General features: G+C 38.3%; 1 protein-coding gene across 1 annotated transcript in view; it reads right to left on the bottom strand.

Annotated features, from left to right (window-relative positions):
• Window positions 1-21,025, bottom strand: part of LOC117789567 — a 49,824-nt gene extending 28,799 nt beyond the window's left edge. Inside the window, exons 1-11 of the mRNA XM_034628600.1 lie at window positions 20,821-21,025; window positions 19,668-19,925; window positions 19,388-19,604; window positions 18,717-18,846; window positions 14,932-15,660; window positions 13,590-14,177; window positions 8,007-8,333; window positions 6,989-7,923; window positions 3,847-4,608; window positions 2,206-2,796; window positions 1,934-2,117 (exon numbers count right to left, since the gene is read on the bottom strand). Coding sequence (XP_034484491.1) covers window positions 1,934-2,117; window positions 2,206-2,796; window positions 3,847-4,608; window positions 6,989-7,923; window positions 8,007-8,333; window positions 13,590-14,177; window positions 14,932-15,660; window positions 18,717-18,846; window positions 19,388-19,604; window positions 19,668-19,925; window positions 20,821-20,888 — 4,789 coding nt within the window. The 5' untranslated portion in view covers window positions 20,889-21,025. The remainder of the gene's footprint in view (window positions 1-1,933; window positions 2,118-2,205; window positions 2,797-3,846; window positions 4,609-6,988; window positions 7,924-8,006; window positions 8,334-13,589; window positions 14,178-14,931; window positions 15,661-18,716; window positions 18,847-19,387; window positions 19,605-19,667; window positions 19,926-20,820) is intronic.
• Window positions 21,026-21,506: the final 481 nt, after the last annotated feature.

The following is a 21,506-nucleotide window of genomic DNA, read 5'->3' as shown; positions in this document are numbered from 1 at the left end:
TCTACACGGAACGTAATGTCTTTATGTATTTTAGCTAAAAATCAAACCGAAACCAATAAAGGTTACGGTTTCGGTTCCAGTACGTTCCGAAACAACTATTTTGGTAAAAGTTTTCAGTTTTCTTCATTCGGTGTCGGTATCAGTACCGGTACGTAACGGTACACCAAATCAATTTTGGAACATTTTAAAATGATAAGGTGTCGTTTTATAATAATAATAACATCTTAGTAAATATCTAGATTCAGAGAAATGAATTTTTTGTGCGAATTTAATAAAGTTTGAATGTATAATAAATAATGATGCCAAACCATGATCAAAATGACATTCTGCTTGAAAATCGGTGAAGTTTTGCCAAAGTTATGACAGTTTCAAGTTGTTCAAGCCTCTGACCTAGCAACTTTACAAGTCAAAATATTTCCTAATTTTGACATGATTTTTTAAAAGAAAATGAAAGGCCTCAGAATCAAGTTTAAAGTATCGTTTTATACTAATTACGATATAAGGAGTTGATTAAAAGTAAAAACTTGAGATTTAAAATTTTGAATTTTCAAAATTTCAAAGGGGGGACCCTTACCATCAACATAGAACCATGGCTTCGATAGTCGAAAAATAAAAAAAAATTTCTAAATGAACAAAATTGAATACAGAACGAATAAAGAGGCCAAACCATGATCAAAATGACATTCCGCTTGAAAATCGGTGAAGTTTTGCCAAAGCTATGTCAGTTTGAAGTTGCTCAAGGCTCTGACCTAACAACTTTAAAAGTCAAAATATTTCTTAATTTTGACATGATTTTTTACAAAAAAATTAAAGGCCTCAGAATCAAGTTTAAAGTGTCGTTTTATACTAATTACGATATAAGGAGTTGATTAAATGAAAAAACATGAGATTTAAAATTTAGAATTTTCAAAATTTCAAAGGGGGGACCCTTACCATCAACATAGAACCAACAACATAGATAGTCGAAAAATAAAAAATTTTTCTAAATTAACAAAATTTGAATACAGAATGAATAAAGAGGCCAAACCAAGTTCAAAATGATATTCCGCTTGAAAATCGGTGAAGTTTTGCTCAAGCCTCTGACCTAGCAACTTTACAAGTCAAAATATTTCTTAATTTTGACATGATTTTTTACAAAAAAATTAAAGGCCTCAGAATCAAGTTTAAAGTGTCGTTTTATACTAATTTTGATACAAGGAGTTGATTAAAAGTAAAAACTTGAGATTTAAAATTGCGAATTTTCAAAATTTCAAAGGGGGGACCCTTACCATTATCTTGGAGCCATTACCATTATGGGTATTATGGTCGAAATATAATAAAATTTTCTAAATGTCAAAAATTTAAATGCAGTATGAATCAAAAGACCGAATCATGATCAAAATGGCATTTCGATTGAAAATCGGGTCAGTTTTCAAGTTATGACAGTTGTAAAATGGTCAACTCTTTGACTTAGAAACTTTACCACAACCGTACCGCTACAAGCGTTTCAACTTTCGGTTATTAAAAGATAATTTATTTCGTTTACGGTTTCAGTTCCGGCACTAAAAATTAAACGGTTAGTTTTGCTTAATGGTTCCGATACCGGTTACGGTGTTATACCCTGATGTTATTTAGCTTAATCTATGTGTAAATAATTGTTGAGTAAATGTTCCTCAATTGAAATTAGCAAATAGAGGAATTTGGCTTTTGAGAAGCCGTTGCCAATTAAATAAATACCAAGAGCGCATTCAGACACGCATAGGCAAAGACGAATGTATCTCAGAGATGCAACATACACATTTAATTACATATGCATATCAAAATATCTACAGCTGAAAATGCATTGAAATGGGAAACATAGATAAATCTGTGCGTACACGTATGTATAAATACGCTAGGCTTAAAAGCCTGTCTTAGACTTGGACGAAAGTAAAGTGAAGTCGATAGCACTCACCTGCCATTAGTTTGGCCATCACATCAATCAAATCGTTCTGACAATTCAAGTCCGCAGCTGTGGCACTGTTGTAGTAGGCGTAGCTCATGCAAATTTCTATGAAATTGAATTCCTTCCACGCCTGTTGATAGTCCACAAAATTAAAGTGTTTCAACAGCAGACGCAGAGCGTAAATTATGCCAAACTGTCAATGATATAGAACAGAAATGTTGTTGTTATTGTCGTCTAGTTACTTGTATAGTATTTCTATAGAGTTCAATATAAATATTTACCTGCATATTTTTATCATTCAGCGTCATCAATTTATTTGTCATGCGATACAAAACTTTGGCCAAAACTTTTTCCTCTTGCGCAATTTGACGTTGAGAACCAAAAGCAAAAACATAACCATCCGAGATGCCGTTGGTATTGCCAACGTTGTAACTGCCATCAAAGTAGGCCGACAACGAGGCGGCTGCACCTACACCAGCTATTCCTCCTCCTGGTCCAATGGCTTCTGTTGAGCCATGACTATGCTCTCCGGCATCCACAGACATTGGTGGAGTAATCGTTGAGCTTGGCCGGAATAAATTACGCAACGTCACGGACATGCTGCCAAATATGCGATAGTCGAAAAAATCCCAAAGCAAATTGAAATTAGTTTGTTGAGTTTCAGTTGAGCTGATATTGCTGTTGCTGTTGTTGTTGCTGTTGCTGCTGCTGCCTTCCTCAATCCTTGTTGCTGCCACCATTGGCTGTTGTTGTTGTTGTTGTTGCTGGCGCGCCGTTTGCATTATAAAGCGGCACAAACAGCAGGCGGCATGTTCACGTACACGTGCATCATCATCGCCCAGCAGATGCAGAAGTTCGTCCAGGAATTGAGCCTGCAGGAAGAATCGAAATGCATTGTAAATCAAAAGTAAGCCAAAAATTCAAAGTATTTCAACTTGTGGCAGCAACAAATCTCTCTTTGAACTATCGTCGTGTATGGACAGCTTTATGACGTTGTTGTGTAGCATGTTTACTGCAACTTGGAGTTTTCTTGCCTACACAATAAATTTAGCAACAACAATAAAAACAAAATAATTTAAGGCTTAAAATAAAACTAGAAAATAACATTTAAAATTGGCAATTATTGATGAAAAAGAGTAAAGAATTCAATTATTTTAATTTATCCAAAATTGTTTGCAAGTGTTCAGGAAAACTTTAAGCAGATCAAAATGTAGTATTGGTAAAGCTTAAATTAAAATTCACAATAGTAGGAAAAGCGAAATTTGAGTATTTAATCAATTTTAGAAATTTATTAGGAATTTCTAACATTTAAGTTCATCGTTCATGTGCAAGTCTGCGTTTAGTCAACAAATTTCAATGAAAAGCATTTCTTTGCCTCCAGAAGTGTCATTTCCTCTTGTTGGGAGTCTGCCTGCCACACTTGCCTCACTTGCAGCACACAATTGTTTGCTAACTCTCAAGTCTGTGTACACGTACGTACTTTCCTTTTACCATTTAGCAAATTGCTTGGCTTTGTCAAAATAATAAATAAACAAATACGAGTATACATATAAGTATTCGTAAATATATATATATATATAAATATGTGTGTGTATGTATGTGTGCGCTGCGAGAAAACCCAAAAGCAAAACAAACTGTCAATCGGATTGAATCGGATCGGGGGCAGTCTGCAGATGCACAAAGAGCCACACTTCAGTGCACAAAAGTTCAATAAGAGTATGTTGCTCGCGTTTGGTGGTGTATTTTGGAGGGAGGGAGCATACCACAAAAAAAAAAGAGTGGGGGCTGCTGGATAGGGTAAAATCTGCACAATAAACAAGCCAAGCAGCTTGTTGGTCTGGCTTAAATGCGCTTGTGGTTTTCTTTTATTATTTCGTATATTTTTTTTTTTTTTTGTAATAAGCCGCTTCAATTGAACTTACCTCATAAGTGCAGACAATGTCCTTGCTGTAAGCCGCCTCCTTCCAGTTGCAGGCGTCAGGCATATCATTCTGCCGCTTATCTTTCTCATGGCCAACATTGTTGTTGTTGCTGTTGCCAAAGGCACTGTCGAAATTTGCGTAGTAGGAACGCAGTAGTATGTAATTCAAATTGGATATAACTTCGGCATATTTATTCTGGACCAACCAATATTTATTGTAATGACACAGTCGAAGTTTGTTCAAGAGCAATTTCGGTGAAATTGCAAACACGCAACATGGACCAGGCTCATTAAATTGGTAGTCGTTGTCGTTGCTGTTGTTGTTGTTGTTGCTGCTGCTGTGCTGCATACGATTCGATTGCAATTGAAAATCATTCAAAAGGCCAACGAGCAGCTCATCATTATCAGTGGCTGTACAAGACCTGGCACATATCCTGGCCTCGTCTGCCCTTAAGTTGTCATCGTTAGAGTGCCATTGTTGCTCCTGCTGCTGTTGCTGCTCCTGCTGCTGCTGCTGACTGCTTAAGGCATTATCCAGATTCTTTGTAAAAGTTTGTTGGCCAAATGTTTGGCCCTGGCCAGGACCCTTTTGTTGTCCACTTGGCTGCTGCTTTTGCTCCTCTTGCTGCATCTGCTGTCGTTTCTGATAAGCATGATAATGACATGGCGGCACTGTCAAATATTTGGACACCACATGCGGAAATATCTTATCGAATGCATTCAACGCTTGTATGACCACTGTGTGTATCTCGTCCTCAAAGCCCTGCAAAAAAAAGAAGAAAAGTTTTGGTCCAAATTTCTTTATATGTATTCACAAAACTCTTAGCATGCACTGCTGTCATTTTAGCTATTTTTTAGCTGAACTTGGCTTTTTTGTAGCCGCAAAAGAGTTTTGTCTGTATTTAAACAATTTTATTCATGAGAAATATTGTAAAATAAGTTCAATATTCTTAAGAATATTAAAAAAAAAAATTAATTCGAATATTGTAAGGGAGCAGAATCGATCATTTTCGAGCAGATGCCTTAAAACAAAGATATGACGGAGTCTTAAATTTAATTGAATTATTTTAAAATAATTTCGAAGTCCGAGAAAAATACTTTATTTATAAAATTATATAATTTAGCTATTGGTATGCTGGCAGCCCTGGTAGCATGATGGCCTCGAGAGCAGACAAAGCAAAGAAGAAGACGTTGGCTCAGTTAAGCGAATTTGTGTTTTATTGTTTGCACAAGCAAAAAGTTTTGCACAATCACACACTCATACACACAAACATGTGTGTGTGTGTTGGTGTTGGTGTTGGTGTGTGTGCATTTTTAACGAATCCTAACAAGCTTTTCTCTGCCGAATCCAAACTCAAACCCAAACAGAGCCTTTCCAAAAAGGGCTATTGTTATCACTGTTGCCTCGGGTGCCTCTAGGGAAGATCTCTCACTCGGTCCAACAATAACAACAAGAAGGACAACAACATCAGCCAATGGCAAGTGCCATTGAGACGGATTTGCAGCCATTATATGGGGCAGGCATCTAATGTGATTTTCAGCTAGCACGTCCGCTTGCAACGTCGCTCGTTGCAATTGAAGTTGCAGTTGCAGTTGCATAACAACATTGCATAATCAAATTGCGCTTTTGGGTGGCCAGAAGCAATTTAAATTTTCGGCCGTCCACTAAATTATTGAATTCAATAAGAAAAGACCCTTTTCCCCCTCTTTGCCCGCCATTTTACCCCTAGCAACTGCAAATTCGGTTGCAAGCCACATTCTATATGTGTACCTACCAAATTCTCAAGAGAGAAATCAATGTGCAAGTTATGCGCACATTCTACATTTGTTTGCGTTCGAATACGTATGTGAGTGAGTGTGTGGAAGGGGAAGGGGAAGGGGCAGGGGCAGGGGCAGGGGCAGGGGCAGGGATTGGCACGGATGCGCTGTTCCCTTTAGGGGCATTTGCACTTGCACATTGCGAAGGCGATAAGAATTTTCTTTCTTATTTTTCAAATGAAAAACAACCCGACACAAAATGCCGCCAGCTAAGCTGCAACTGCAACTGCAACAGCAGCAGCAACAACATGAACAACTGAGTGCTAGAAAATATTCAAAAGCCAACATCAGCCATTGATATGGACACGTGTCTGTGTCCTCGTGTGTATGTGTGTGTTTGTGTGTGTGGGTTGTGTGTGCTCGCCTGCATGTGTTAAAATATGTTAGCTTGTTGGTTTAACATAAAAAGAAGGGAATAAAAGAGAAAAGAAATGAAAAACGTACAGCGAAAAGGTGGAGGCGCATATTTATAGAATGCCACGGCAAAAGATGAATAAAAAACTAGTAGAATGCGCCACAGACGAGTGCAATCGACTGTGAAAGACCGTGCACTTAAACAACAAAATAACATTGTAAAATAAATTAAAAATCTTGAACAAGGAGCGCAAAAGTTGAATTACGCTATTTATTAGTGAAAATTGATTTTCGAAAAACTATCTCAAATATAAAAATAAAAATGTCAAACTATATAAATCTCTCTCTATCTATTAGTAAAACTTGATTAACGAAAAAAATATTCAAATATCAAAAAAAATTTCATACTATAACTTGATTTTCGACCGATCGTTTCTGTGACAGATATATGTTAAGATAAAAAAAAAATAAATTCAACTGCTTGCAATATAGGGGAACTTACATACCAAGTTTGGTATCAAAAGCTCTAATAGTCCCTAAGATTTAGGGGTTCATGCGGATGGACATGGCTATATCGACTCGACTGTTGATGCTGGTTAAGATCATATACTCCTTATGCCTCTTACATACCTTTGCACAAACCTAAAATACCCACTAAACAGGGCATCAAAAAAGCAAAAGGGAATCGCAAACAACGCGGCGTATGCGTTATGCATAAGGGTGAAGGAAGAGGTAAGGGCAAATAACAGGCAAAGATATGAGAGCATACACAGATAGATAAATGCATGCAGTGAGCATCGTTTGCCACATTAAGTCCTGGCAGATAGACAGACAGACTGACAGACTGACAGAAGGGCAGACAGATGGACAACTCGGCAGAGCAAGTACTCTCGAGTTATCAAAGGGCGCTTCGTTGGCGCCTGCAGCTATGCAACACTATTGCTGTCACCATAAAGTAATGGTCAACCTACCTTCAACAAAATGGCCAGCAAATGCGGCAGGCTGAGGCGTTGCTGCAACTGGAGGCAGCGACCGGCGCCAGTTGCCAGCACAAAGCTGCCCACAATTTGTTGAACGCCGCCACGCAAAATGGGATCACAGTGAGCGTGAAAAAGCAGCACATCCGACAACGCCTGGCAGCCGGCAGCCGTTATGGGTGTGGGCACAACACTTGCCACATTGCCAGCCGGTTGGGGCCGATTGCGTAGCGATTTGGTGCGCTTGGGGGGACGCGGTGGCAAGGCCAACGGTGGTGCATCCTCTGATGCAATTGTGATGCGATAAGAGCTGCCAATGATCTCCGATCGGGATAGTTTAGTCTCGGCAGGATTGGGTTTCTGGGTGTTGGAATGTCGCCTCGCTTCCAGTTGGCATTGCAACAGGGCGGCATCAGCACTACGACTAAGCGTAGGCGATTGTTGCAAGTAAGCGGGGCAGGTGCTGGGTCCAAAATGATCATCCTTAATGTCCAGCAGCAGCTGATTGTCGCCATCAATCGACTGCAGCAATGATCCCGTCATAGATTGAGCCAATCCCTCGCTGAGCTGCGAGTTGTCGCTGCTCTGTGGACTGGAAGCTTGGGTGCTGTTACCGCTGCTGCCACAAGTTGCCTCCGTAAGTAGCTGCAACTCCTGTGCGCTGATCTCCAGTGGCAGCTGCAACACACGTGGCACAAGACGCACACAATGCGCAATCACTGTCAGGGATAGACTCTTGATGGACACACGGCTGACACTGTCCGGTTGCAATCCTGCCGCACGTCCGCTGAGAAGGAAACGTGCGGCGAGAAGACGTGAGGTGTAGTAGACCAGGGATTGCTCCAGAATGCTGCCAATTTTAATGCTGATTAGTGCATGGCCCAAAATCGTTTGCTTTAGTGGTGAGTTCTCCGTCAGAAAGGGATTAGCTGCATGGATAAAAGAAGCTAATTAGTTGCAGTTGCTGCGCACACACACACACACACACACACACACACACCCGAAGACTTACCATTCGGTGTGCGACGCAGCTGTGGCTCCATTTCAGACTCATCCACAGCAATCGTCGGTGGCGCATCCATCAAGAGTGCCGTGGATGCTGTGTAGGAGGCACTGGCCGAGATGGACTCCTCCACCGGTGTGGGCGTTTCGACTATCGAAGGCTGACGCTCTTGGTGGGCGCCTCCTCCTGTCGCACTGCTGCTGGCCAAGGAGCTCAAGGAGAGCGTCAGGGATGCCATCGATGCGGCATCCGATTTATCAGTGGCTGGCGTCGACTTGGCAGGCGTGGATTTGGGGCCACTTGATTGACGAAAGAGCTTACTGACCGACTCCGAGGCTGCAAGAATAAGGCAATTCCGTTGAGTCGACTTTACCACTCCAAAACTTTGCCCCGATAACTTTGTCTGACACTAATGCTCCTCCTGGCTCTGGCTAATTGTGGATTGCCTTTCTACCGGCTTACCTCACTATCTTCAGCCCCTTCTCCCACTCAACGTGCAGCCAATTACCAGGCACATTTGTCTGTCGCGGCTGTCGAGGGGTTGTGAAGGGGGTCAGGTCCATGGTGGCTTTTAAGAATGCAACAAAAGCGGGAAATGTTGTAAACTTTCTAAACACGAGACGGCAATAAACATGAAACTATATACCCTGAAAACTTTCAGTTGGCTAGTCAGAAACCGCTTAAACTATTCACTTTAGCTGCTGCTTATACCCTACACAGAGGGTATAATAACTAAGTAAACATTCGCATAACAAACTTATATTTAAATGTAATTTGATTAGCCTCTTAATTAAAGATTTTCATCAGAAAAAACTTCAAAAAAAACAAGAGAGAGTAAGGATTAATTATGAACAAGAAAAGAAAGCTTGCCAAAATTTTAAAATTATCTTAAGTCATAGCTTAAATAAAGACATAAAAGTGTAAAACTTAAGTAACTTATTTATTTTTCGATCTCAACCTTTTTTTTAAGAGAGAGTTTTTTGATTATAAACAAACAATCTTGATGGATTATAAATACTCATAAGCATTGTCTTCATTTAATTAACTAATTAACCTTGCAGGGTATCTGCTAGTCTACTTCTCTTGCCCAGCAGTTAATCTGGACCACACATTCTTCACATCCTTCTCCAGCACTGGCTACTGCTATTGGAAATTAATTGAAAACTCAAATTTTATAGTACACACCATTTGCAAGTATAGATGTGTATGTAAGTTCTATACAAGGGGCAACATCATGTGGCAAGGCGGCAAGAAGGCGGGACTACCCCACCACAGACCACAGCTGCACTTAAGTTGGCTTAAAAAATTGTTTTTATTTAGCTGCCGTATCTGTAAGATGCAATTTCTGCTCTCTTGTTTCTCTTGTTGTTGTTGTTGTTGTTGTTGTTATTATGGTTGTTGTATTTTCTAATGGATGTTCCGGCCGCATGCACGCTTTATAAAAATTAGAGCAGCGGTGCCAAACGGAAGCGGAAACAGTTGAAAGTGGGAATGAAAGTAGCAAACAGTTTATACAGTTTACACTAAACAGCTTGAAGAGTTTTCTTGGCATAGATCTAATCTAAAGATTAACAGAATGTTGAGAAAAATTATGCACAATATATGGATTGCAAGGTGTATTTCAGATGTATTTAAATTTATTAGAGAAAATAATGAACAGCCCTTTTTAACATGTAAACCTATAGATTTATGTCCTTAACATTATATCATTTAAATTTGATTTGTTAAGCAGAAAACGATAGCTAATAAAATATACTACCTAAGCCCGCAATATAATTGTCGAAAGCTCCAAGATATTGCAACTAATCAGTTGCACATTAAAGAGGAAGCATTCTTGCCATAAGCTTAGACATAAAGGACTCTTATGAGATGCTTCAAAGTGCATTTGCTGTATAAATTGTTTAGCAAAAACGACTAAGATAGTTCAGTTTAATGCACATGAAATTAGCGTGTTCATTGCATCTGTAAAACTAACCAAAATATTGTGGCACAAGAAAATGACTTGGCTTTGGTTTTACGATTCACTTTTTATAAGCTCCTTGCTGAGCCAGGCATGCATGTTCGTAATTATGTTGGATTGTTTGCTGAATTTTATGCTTTAATAGTTGGGAAGTCGAGAGCAAAGGGTGAGAACAAGGATTGGAAAATGGGGGGCCCGGGGCGCTTCGAGGTTGAGTGGCACACAAATTGAAACAGTTATAAAACAGCGGCAACCATCCAAAAAACTTTTACTCAGTTTTGTTATTTAAAATCACGTTAAAAATAAAAAGAACAACAACAAGCAGCAAATAAAACTACATACATTACATACTTATATGTATGTTGCATAAAAAATGTAAAGAAGAAAAAACGGTTAAAAAAAACTGTAAAACAAAAAAAAAGAAAGGGGATAACGAAGACCGCGTAGCAAACGTGGCAGTCACGAACGGAAAACGCGCAAGAACAAGATGTGGAACTGGTCGGAGGAATGTTAAGGAAATGGGGACTGGCACTTTATGGGTGACACACACACACACAGTTCCACACACAACCAGGCTAAAGCCAGCGCTCATTTCCCACTCTCTTCTTCTTTGCCTGCCACTACTCGACTTTCTACATAGCGGCAACATATGCAAAGCAACCAACGAAAAATTGTTTATGAAAACAAAAAAATTATGTCACATAACGAACTTGGAATGCTCTCCTGCAATAATTCCTATTGTAAAAACTAAAGACATTGTAATCAAAATCAAAATCTATAGAAAAAAAAATTTGTTAACCATTTTAAAAAAAGTTTGAATACAGAATAAATTTGAAGACTAATCAAAATGACATATCGTTTGAAAATCGGTTTAGTTCTGACAGTTTTAAGTTGGTTGCGGTATCATTTAGTAGACTGAGTTGTATAAAAAGGTTTCATTTTCTTCAGCTGGTACTGAATACTGTTTCTTCCCTAGTAAAGTAGTTATCAGTGATCACTGATTAAAAAACCTGCTGAATGTTTCCATCGGATGTTGCCAAGGAATCGTCATATTTATCATAGACCATTCATTAGTAGGGCATACAAATTGCCAAGCTTAGCTGATGCTGTTTGGCTGCGGATGAAGATTGGCGGCAGCTGATATGCATATATATTATGTATATATACATATATCTATATGCTTGTGTATAAAACTTATGAATATAAAAAATAGTAACAACAATAACATGCGGGCGGAAAGTGGGAAGCAGCGTAAAAAGGCTGATAGCGCGCATAAGTGCACAACAAAAACCAAAGGCAAAAAAGCGTAACAACAATAACAACAACAACAGCAGCAACAATAACAAGAAGAAGAACAAGAGCAGCTAAATGAATGCCAGATCCTTTGGCCTAGCTCACTATTCTGGCTGGCTGGCAATGCTAAATAAACTAACACACTCTCACACACACACATATGCATTCTCACACAAACACACACACACATAGTGATACAAGATGTAAGCTCGCATACATGCAATTTGAGTAACCGCATTTTATCACGTAACCCATTTGTCTTAACCACTTTGTTGCCAACTTGCAGTGTGATGCTTTGGCCAAGTGGCAGCAGCATTCGCGCAAGTAAAACAGCCAAGGCAACGGATGGCGGGATGAAAGTGTGGGGGGGGGAGTGCTATTCGCGGTAAATGCATTGCCATGCTTCAAGCTTAATCCGCAGCCCACACAAAGACAGGCAGACAGACAGACAGACTAAGAGACTGAGAAAGAGACGGCATACAAACGACGGACTTAAGCCCAACATTTACGTCAAATAGTTGTTTAAGCTTTCCTTCTTTTTTTGCATCCTCACTTTATCAGTCTCTCTCTCTCTCTCTCTCTCTCTCTCTGTCTCTTAGTTCTTGCCACGCCCACACAGATCCCCACACAAGGCTTAATTAGCGCTTCCGGCTCTGCGCACAACATTTCCACTGCTTATTAACCCAACAGCGAAGAACAAAACAACTCTCAGTCTCTTGGTTTATTTTGAGGCCACAGCAAAAAATGTGCTGCCTATGTGAACTCAACAAACGCAATGATTGTGAATATTGTGCCCATTAGTGAATAAATGAATGCATTCAAATATCAACAACTGTTTGAACAACGTCGTCGTGTGCTTTTCTCAATCAAAATGAATTGAATTTTCAAATGGCAAAAGGCAAATTTTATTTGCCAATGCCGGCATTTACTTGGCTCTTCCTGTCATTGTTTTTGTAGTTGTTGTTGTTGTAGTATATGGTTGTTGTCATGTGAACAGACGAGACACAAAAGCAACAAAATGGTTGCAAGCGACGCGCAGCCAATGAAGCGACAAATGATGCATGCAACTTGACTCTACCAACATTCAAATATCTCTCTTTTTCCCTACATCTATCCCTCTCACTCTCTCTCTCTCGCTCTCGCTCTCTTTTTATTTGCCTCTCCAAGTTGTGCAAGCAGTGCCTAATTTAATTTAGCTGTTGTTGTTTGTACTGTTGTTGACTCCATTGGGACTAGGCAACATGGCGAACAACAACAATTACGCTTCATTAAATTGCAAGTGCAATTGGCAAAAGGCAACATGCAAAATTGGTTGCCAGCATGATGTCTGTCTCTTACTCACGCTCTGTCTCTATTCCTCCCTTCCTCCGTCCCTTCTTCTCGCTCTTCTTTCCTCCCTCTTTGCTGCTGCAATTATGTAAATAATTTGATTGCCATGCCCAAATATTGTAAATAAATGTGATAAAATGGAAAACAAAAAACCCGGCGCCAACGGTAGACCGCGAAACGCAATAACATCAAATGAAAATAGTTTTTCAATCGCCCGGTTACGGCATTTTGAAGTTTAATAATGAAATATTTGTCTAGCTATTGAATAAAATGGCGAATTGACTATCAAATACTACGTAGTTGACTATTAAAATAGAGTAAAAACTTTTAAATGTCAATTAATATTGATTTTTATGATCATTTTTATAGACATTTGTATAGCATACTTTTTGGGGCAATATAATTTTGTGTGTTCCACAAATCTCTAAAGATCTTGACGACAATTGTTTTAAAAAAACTGGGCAAGAATTGTGTGTCTCTGAAATTTTAGATATTTTTTATTCTTGATCATATTCATTTTAAATTCAAACAAAGCTATTACTTGAATATAGAAAATTTTATTTTATGATATATTGAATATTTTGTCTCATTCCTATGGAACTTAAAAATATAGTTAGGTTCTGTTTGTGTGAGTGGGCGACTCTAGCAGAGAGCTACGGGTCCCCAATTAAAAAGAATATTAGATAAAATCACTTTAAAAAATTTATTTTATGCATTTTTATCCAATTTAAAATTGTTTATTAAATGATTGATTAAATGAATTTATGAATTTGAAACAAACTCTGTCTTTATCTGTTACGTCATTATGGGAACCCAAAAATCTTTCTTAAAATACCTAATCTACTGCCATATATTTCTCAAAGATCTCTGCTTAAGTCAACATCAATCTGTATTATTGTTAACTTTATCTTTTAATCTCTGTATTTTTACAGGCAAAGCAGCATACCCTTTCAATTGCTCGATTTACGAGGTAGAGTAAAGTTGTTATGGCTTGAACAAACTCAACTCACCTGCATTTGAATGGGACAACAAATTGTTGAAGAATGTGCCAATTGTTGTTGTCTCATCTGGCATTGAATCTGATTTTGTTGACTCTATTGTTGCGGTTGTCGTTGTTGTTGCTGCTGTTGTTGCTGCTGTTGTTGCTGCTGTTGTTGCTGTCTGCTGCTCCCTGATGCCAGCAATTGTTATTTCCGCATCGAAATCGATGCTGTTGAAGGATTCATTGTCGATGTCACTCAAATGCTGGGATCTGTCATCGCTGCCACTGGCAAGCAGATTCTGCAACGAGCTCTGATGTTGCACGGCCTGAAATTTAGACGATGACGTAGCATTTTCGGCATCAATCGGTTTATCAATTGTTGTTGCTGCTGCTGCTGCTGTTGATGGCATAGTCTGTTGTACTTCATTTAGTTGCGACAGCGTTGTAAAGCCATCGTACTCATCATCTGCAATGACGCTCAACAGCTCCATGTCATCGTCAGCATCATCCTCGACATTTTGTTGTTGCTCCTCTTCATCGTCCGATGCGCTGTTTGCAACACATTCGCTAATGCTGCGTGCCGCATTTCTAATATGACGTCGCGTTGCTTTTTTGTCTGTCACAAGAGAGAATGAGCGAGAGGGAGAGAGATATTGGGAGAGAAAGAGAGAAACTTACAATGTGTGTAAATAGCAGTGTTGCCAATTTTTGATAAGCAAAAAATATGTTTTTGGTGGGTAAAGAGACCAAATAATAACTTAATGTTTATACAAAAATCTGGAAAAAGCTGATTTTTTTATGTAAAGGTATTAAAATTTATTTATTAAATGTATTTATGTTTTATTTAAAATAAAAAAGTATAAATAAATCACCCTATATTTAAGCTAGGCTGAAAGAAGCGAAAAAACCCAAATACATTTAGAATAAAAAATCGACAATGGGATTTTAAAATATAAATCAAACTTGTCGGGAAAATATCTGTTCTGGTAACACTGGCAAATAGTCAAATCTGTGGAGCATTTTGCCGGCGGGCGAATGCAAATTTAGCAGTGACCTCATTTTGTATGCACTGCCGCCTAAAAGCATGCACTAATAATTTTCATATGCGCATTGTGTGTGGGCGGGGCAGGGCTGCAGGGCTGCAGGGCGGGTGGGTGTGACAGTCAGTGGCATTGCTCAATTTTCTTCTTGATTTCGGTGCGGTCTATCTGTTGGCTTGTCCAACTGTCTCTCTGTCTGTCTTACATGTCAGTCTGTGTGCATGTCATATTTTCACATGACTGCACACAAAAGCATACACACACACACACACACACACACACACACGCAAGTCACGCTCAGCTAGACTTGATCTACATTATTTACTTTACCTTCATCAGCAACGGAACTCGGTGCAGCATCTTTCTCGGTATCAGCATCATCAGCTACCGCATTAATTCCCACGACTTGCAGCAAGTTGCTGCCACTTTGTAGTTCATCTTCTCCATCTGCATCTCGTTGTTGTTGTTGTTGTTGTTGTTGCTGTTGACACTTTTGCTGCTGCAGTTTGGCATTTGAATTCTTTTGCATTTGCATTTGTCGTGATGTTGCCACTGCCGCCTGCTGCAGTTGCTGTTGTTGACTTGCCCCCAGTTCGTAATTTTTCAATTGGAATATTTGATTTTTTAATGATTTCCTTCGCCGCAAATACTCATTGTGCTCCAGTTGTTGATTGCACAGCAGTTGGCGCAAACTTTGTCCAAGACTCTTCTCGCTCCGCTGCTGTTGCCGCCCTGTTGCCATTGTTGAGCTTGTGGCAGCATCCAGTGCCTGGAGTATGCCATTGATGACCTCCAGTGCGGCATTTATGATGGCGTGATTCGTTGTCTGCTGCGTGCTCAGCAGGTGCAAACAATAATCATAAATTTCAATAATTTGTCGACACTCGGACGTTACAGACAGCTGCTGTTGTTGTTGTTTTTGTTGCCCTGCATCCGCCAAGGAGTCGCCATCATCCTGGCAATCAGTTGAGTAGCCCCGTATGAGTTGTGGCAGCAGCAGACGCAACAAACCCAAGGCGCCAAGCACGCAGCTCGTTTGCTGATCCGTCAGCAGCATTTCTGTTAGAAGAAGAACAAAAAAAAAACGTTAATAAAAATAAAAATAAAAGAGAGTCAGGTAACTGCAGTATAGTATATATTCTTATAGACAACTTATATTTAATGGCTTTTGTGCTGGGGCACAACTTATAGCCGCTGCTGTTGCCACAAATTAAAAACGCACTTGAAACTTTGAGCAGAGCATGCGTTGCCAATTTTAATTCACAGACGCAAACATACATTCAGTTATATTGGTAATACCTTTGGCCAATTGCAGTTCATATTTCTTGGCGCGTTCTTTGCAACTTTTTCCTTTCGCATGCTTTTGCAACAAATTGCCGCCAATTAAATTTATCTCGTTGAAAAGTTTTCATCTTATATTTATAGACTCTGGGGCGCCACACACACACATACACACACACACACACACACACTAAAAGAAAAAAGGGCACGCGTTGAAACACTCCCACATAGGCTGCTCAACGCTGAATGCTTCTTGTTTGTTTGTTGCTTATTTGTCCTTTTATTACGTATACGCCACCAATCACAAAATGCCATGTTGCAAGTTTGTTACTCAATTAGTTTTCCGTTTTCCTTGGGGGACTGGGTAAGCACAAAATTGAAAACACATCCCAAACATTACAGGAGCAACTTTTGCGAATTGACTTTGGCTTTGGCAAAAACTTGTTGCCCGAGTTCATGTGTATCAATTAATTGCACCATAAGCCGCAAGAACTTTTTTGCCGGAGGCCAAGCCACGTTTAAGACTCTCAATTAATGTGTGATAGAACGCGAGGTGTTTAATACTTGAAATTAATACGAAATGGAGAAATTTCATTATTTTTTTTTCGGTTTCAATTGGATTTCTGTCTTTCCAGTCAAAAGTTTTGCCATGCCACATTTTTATCACAATCAGTTGAAGCATCAAATATTCATCTTGAGTGACTGACAGTCGCTTCCATTTGCCCACCTGACTGTCTGCCTGCCTCTCATTTAAGCCAGACTGTCACAGATTACTGTGAAGCGACATTTCTGACAATGCATTGTTTAATTCATAAGTCGCTGGCACAGTGACTGCAAATGAGCAGCGTACACGAAGCCACTTAATATCAAAAGTCTAGGAGCAAAAACGAAGCAATTGTCTGTAATTTTGATTATTACGTTAGTTGGTTATTTCATAACTTGGTAAGTTGATAAGTTGGTCAGTTGTCTGCTGGCATGGCAAACAATTTTGAATTATTGTTAGGACAGCGACAACTGTTGCCGCACCGCGACAACAACTGTCTGCATAAATTTTGAACTGCTGTTGTTGACTTTTTGTTTATCAAGTTGATTATCCTTTTAAAGCTGCAAAGGAATGAATATCTGATTCAATTTTGCATGAATTATTACAGGAAAGTGTCCAAGTGCATAAATTTCATTTCGCCAGCCTTACAGCCTCAGATAAACAGACAGACAGACAGACAGGCAAACAGACAGACAGACAAACTGACAAACAGACAAACAGCAGCAATAGCGTTAAGAACCTTTCTCTGTGAATGTTTGTTGTGGCATGCGAAGAGGCGCAAGACACAAGGAATGGAAGCATTTGTGAAATGTCGAGTGGAGGCGGAGTTGCAAGTGCTACTGTGATGCTTGCCATAAAAAGAGGCGCCAGACTGTGCGCTGAGTAGTTGTTGCAGCATTGTGGCTGTTGCACTTGCCGAGAAGTGGCTTAAAAGTTGACACAGCCACACAACCCGAGAAGTTGAAGAAGTTGATTTGAAGGTAAACAGCTAAGAGCTGAAAAGGCGCATTGAATGATGCTACAGCTGCCATGCCACAAAAAGGCATTAGTTGCATTTGCCTTTGACCAGCACCAGGCCCCTTCATAAATTGAATATTGCATTGAAAAATTGTTTAGTACGATAAATGTAAATAGCATAAATACATATGCAAATGAAAATGCAAATAGAAATGGAAAACCAAATTGTCTGTATAATTTAATCAAGTTTCGAGTACTGTTTTCAAAACTGTAAAATACATTTTGCTTGGCCTCAATTTTATACACTTGAAATGCACTCGTAAAATTGCAATGTATCTAAACTTTTGCACATTTACCTTTTTCCCAACGTTTGCCAATAAAATGTTCATGAAAATTCAATAAAAAATGATTTGTGTTGCAAAAGCTCTTTCTAGTTTTGTTTATTTCGATTCTCGTCTATTTCTATTTCTATTTATTTTTTTTTTTTTTTGTTTTGTATTTTGTCTATTTTGTTTTTAAGAATTTTTACAATGCAGACATCACATATATTTCATCTACTAGTTGTTGTTGCTGTTGTAGTTGTTGTTGGCATTTGATATGATTTTTGTTTGTAGTGCAGTTATTGCAGCAGTTGCCAGCTAGCAAATGGCTAAATAAAAACTGCCTCGTTTCGTTGTCTAAAATCGAAACAAATTCACAAAAAAAATTAGATACAATTGCTATAATGAAACGTGTTGGACTAAAAGATACCTACATTGGATTTAAATAGAAAAACTGTTACTTTCCCCTGTACATTACTACTTTAAATTTTGCATTAATAATCCTGAAATGACACAAATGTCCTGACAACTTGGGTGCCTACTTTAAGCCCCTCGTTTGACACATTTTCAGTTTTTAGAGGGTATTTGTACATTGAAGCATTGTAGAGGTAACCAACTACAATATAGAAATATAATTTATATCAACTGGTATTTTAGTTTAGCTGTGGCTGCCATCCAACCGGACATGCAGACCGTCAGACAAACAGACAGACAAACAAACGCCATATAAAAGTCCCAACTTTACTGTGACTGACTGTGATTGCATTTACAGTTAGTTGGTATAGACCTTAACACCCACACATCCACACACTATACACACACCCAATCCCAAAAGTCCACAATTCTCTGGGTATATATTCTTTCCATAGTATTTTCAATGGATTTGTGGCTTTTTAGAATATTAAAAAAATATTTTATATACGCTCATAGTGATTATAGTATATATTTAGAATTTAAACGTTATAAAGTAGAAATGCACGTTCAAGTTTCATATCCGGCATTTGTTGGCTTACCAATCACTTTGTTCAGTCCATGCCTGGCCATCAGACTTCTATTGCGCGCATGCTCTATCAAACTGATGCAATTTTGGGCCGAACAGCGACGCTTCACCGCACAATCCGCGCTAATGTTGCCCAGGAATGTCTGCAATCAAGGAAATTGAGAATTGAGTCAATAAGTTGATGAGTTGCCTTGCAGCCAACAATTGCAGTTGGTCAATTAAGAGTCCGGCCAGTAAAGATTTTGCCGAAACAATTGCTTGCCAAGTTGCTTAATAACATGTCAATCGCTTAAAATTAAAAGGCTTAGATTGATGGCTTAAAGCTAATTAAATGACTTATAAATTAGTTAAATAAAGTATATAGTTTAGCTATAGGCAGACAGTAAGATTATTCAAACGTATTAAGTATTCAAGTGATCTGTTTTCTAGGTAGGTTTAAATAGAATATTGCAACTTATCGAAAATGAAGTAAAATATTAAAGTGGTGTTTTTTCTCTATATTCAACTGAATTCAGACAGTCGCAAATCGGTTAAGAGATTTGGCAATAATACAACACATATTTAAACAATTGGAAATTATTTAGTATTTGTACACATTTTTCTGTATAAATTTAAACTGTCTGTATCTGTGTTACATATTCCAACAATTTTCTCTCTGTATTTAGTTACTGTCAGCTGTTTTACCTCAAACAAGGTGTACGTTTCACTATCGTTGAGGCCCTGCTGTACATAGCGTCCAAAATATTTGACAAAATCGCAGAGTGTCTCCTGGAGCAGCGTCTCCTTTCGCTGCGACATTATAGACATGCATTGCAAGAGACGCACGGCATACCATTTGATGTGTTTCTCCTTGATTTGCGGCGCATAATAAGAAAAAAGATTCAGGCAGATGCGCAGCGATCTAAATAAATATTACAAGATGCAATTATGAATTATGAAATTGATAATATCTATCAGTACTTACCGCTGATTACCATTCCTTTTGATTTCACCATATAAATCCATAAGAATGCGACTCACACGCGTCTTTTCCAAAGCACGAAAGATTTTGTTAAGATTCTCCTCGGCGCTCATCCTTACCACCGAATCAAAGTCCTCGCAGAATAGCAACAACACATTTGTGGCAGTGCCACAATGTGCTGCATAATTGATGTGGGCAGCCAAGGCGGGTGACATAATGCACTCGGCTATCTGCTGGAAGCAGGCAATCTTTTGCTTTTGACTGTAAGATTAAAGAAGTAATTGGATAATAATAACATTTTCGCAGAACTTTGATGTACGGGAAAGATTATAATAAAGTCTTTAAAAAAATTTTTGAATTCATTTATAAAATAGTTTTATAAATGTTTTAAGAATTTGGTAAACAGGAAAACAGTTGAGAAAATTAAACAAGTTTTTCATAGGATTAAAAATAAAATTATAATAAAATTTAATGTTATATACACCTCGAATCTAACCTTTTTTTAATGATAAAATCGTTAACCTTAAAAAGTTCAGAAATCCTTTATTAAATAATTTTCTGTTTTAAAAAATATAGGTACACAAATAAGAAAATCAAATAAGTTACTTATAGAAAATCGAACTTAAGCCATCAAGTATAACTTCTTTCAATCTTTTGGATGTCTACAGCCTTGAAAAGTAGTATATAGGAATACGACTAAAAATGTATTATCTATAAAGCTGGATTTAAAGGGGCGTACTTGTCTTAACTTGCTCTATGAAGGCAACAGTTGGTGGCAAGCTGTTATGGTTAGTTGCCAGCACAGATATAGGGGCATATTACAGGTCAGAGCTTTCTCTGAAAGCAACTAAAGTTATCAGGAATTAACATATGAGCACATTCAACAATATATTGCTAAGCGCATAGTTATTTCTGATGACGTCATAACACAGCTGCAATGTACTGTGATTTTCACTGTTTAGCTGTTGCTGGCCAACTAAAACTGTCGCTATTTGATCAATATCGACTTAATAAGCTGAATATTCAGTTACTTAGTGCAATTTGCAGCCTGGTTTGTCCTTTTGCGCAATAGCAAACTGTTGCCGGTCTGTTGCAGCCCCAGTTAAATGAATGACAACACACAAGCACACAAACAAACACAATAACAAACTCTCACCTGCATTCCGTGTTACGCAGTTGGTCCACTTGGCTAGTGAATTTCTCGTACACACTGGACTTGTCCATTTTGTTGTATTAACTGTTTTTCAAAAATTATACGATTATCACATTTTGTTTATTTGCAATCGTGTTTATATGAAATTGGCTTGCGAATTTTTTCTTTGTTATTATGCTTCCTCTTGCTGCTGAGAGCGCAGCTAACATGTGTTCAATGAGTGCGCTGGGCAGCACTAAGGCGCAGTGCTGCCAACTTAAAAAATGGCGGAAGTGTTGGCTAACGACTTAAACTGCAATGCAGACGCTTGAGCGCCAATTCAAATTACCAAATAACCCCTTGAAATATGTAGACATTTATTTAAATATTATTTTAAAGTAAAATACTTAAAAAGAATTGTCTTTATTAATTTTTATTGTTATTTATACATAATTATTATTTGCTTAAATAAGAACAATTTAAAATTTGTTCGTCGTTTTGTTCGTTGAGAAATATTTATGCCGCTCGCATAAAATTTCTAAATATTCATGTAATTTTGTTTTTGTTTTTTTTTTTTTGTTTTTTTGTTTGTAAGTAGTGTAGTTAACATTATTGTATTTAATTACGTTTTAGCTTACAAAACTTAAACCCATACAAAAATGCTTTAAGCTACTTATTGTTAATAACAAACCCCACCATTTACTTTTTTT

Source organism: Drosophila innubila, assembly GCF_004354385.1.
Source record: "Drosophila innubila isolate TH190305 chromosome 3R unlocalized genomic scaffold, UK_Dinn_1.0 2_E_3R, whole genome shotgun sequence".
Lineage (NCBI taxonomy): Eukaryota > Metazoa > Arthropoda > Insecta > Diptera > Drosophilidae > Drosophila > Drosophila innubila.
The sequence above is the reverse complement of the archived record's forward strand: the minus strand, read 5'-3'. Positions and strand labels throughout refer to the sequence as shown.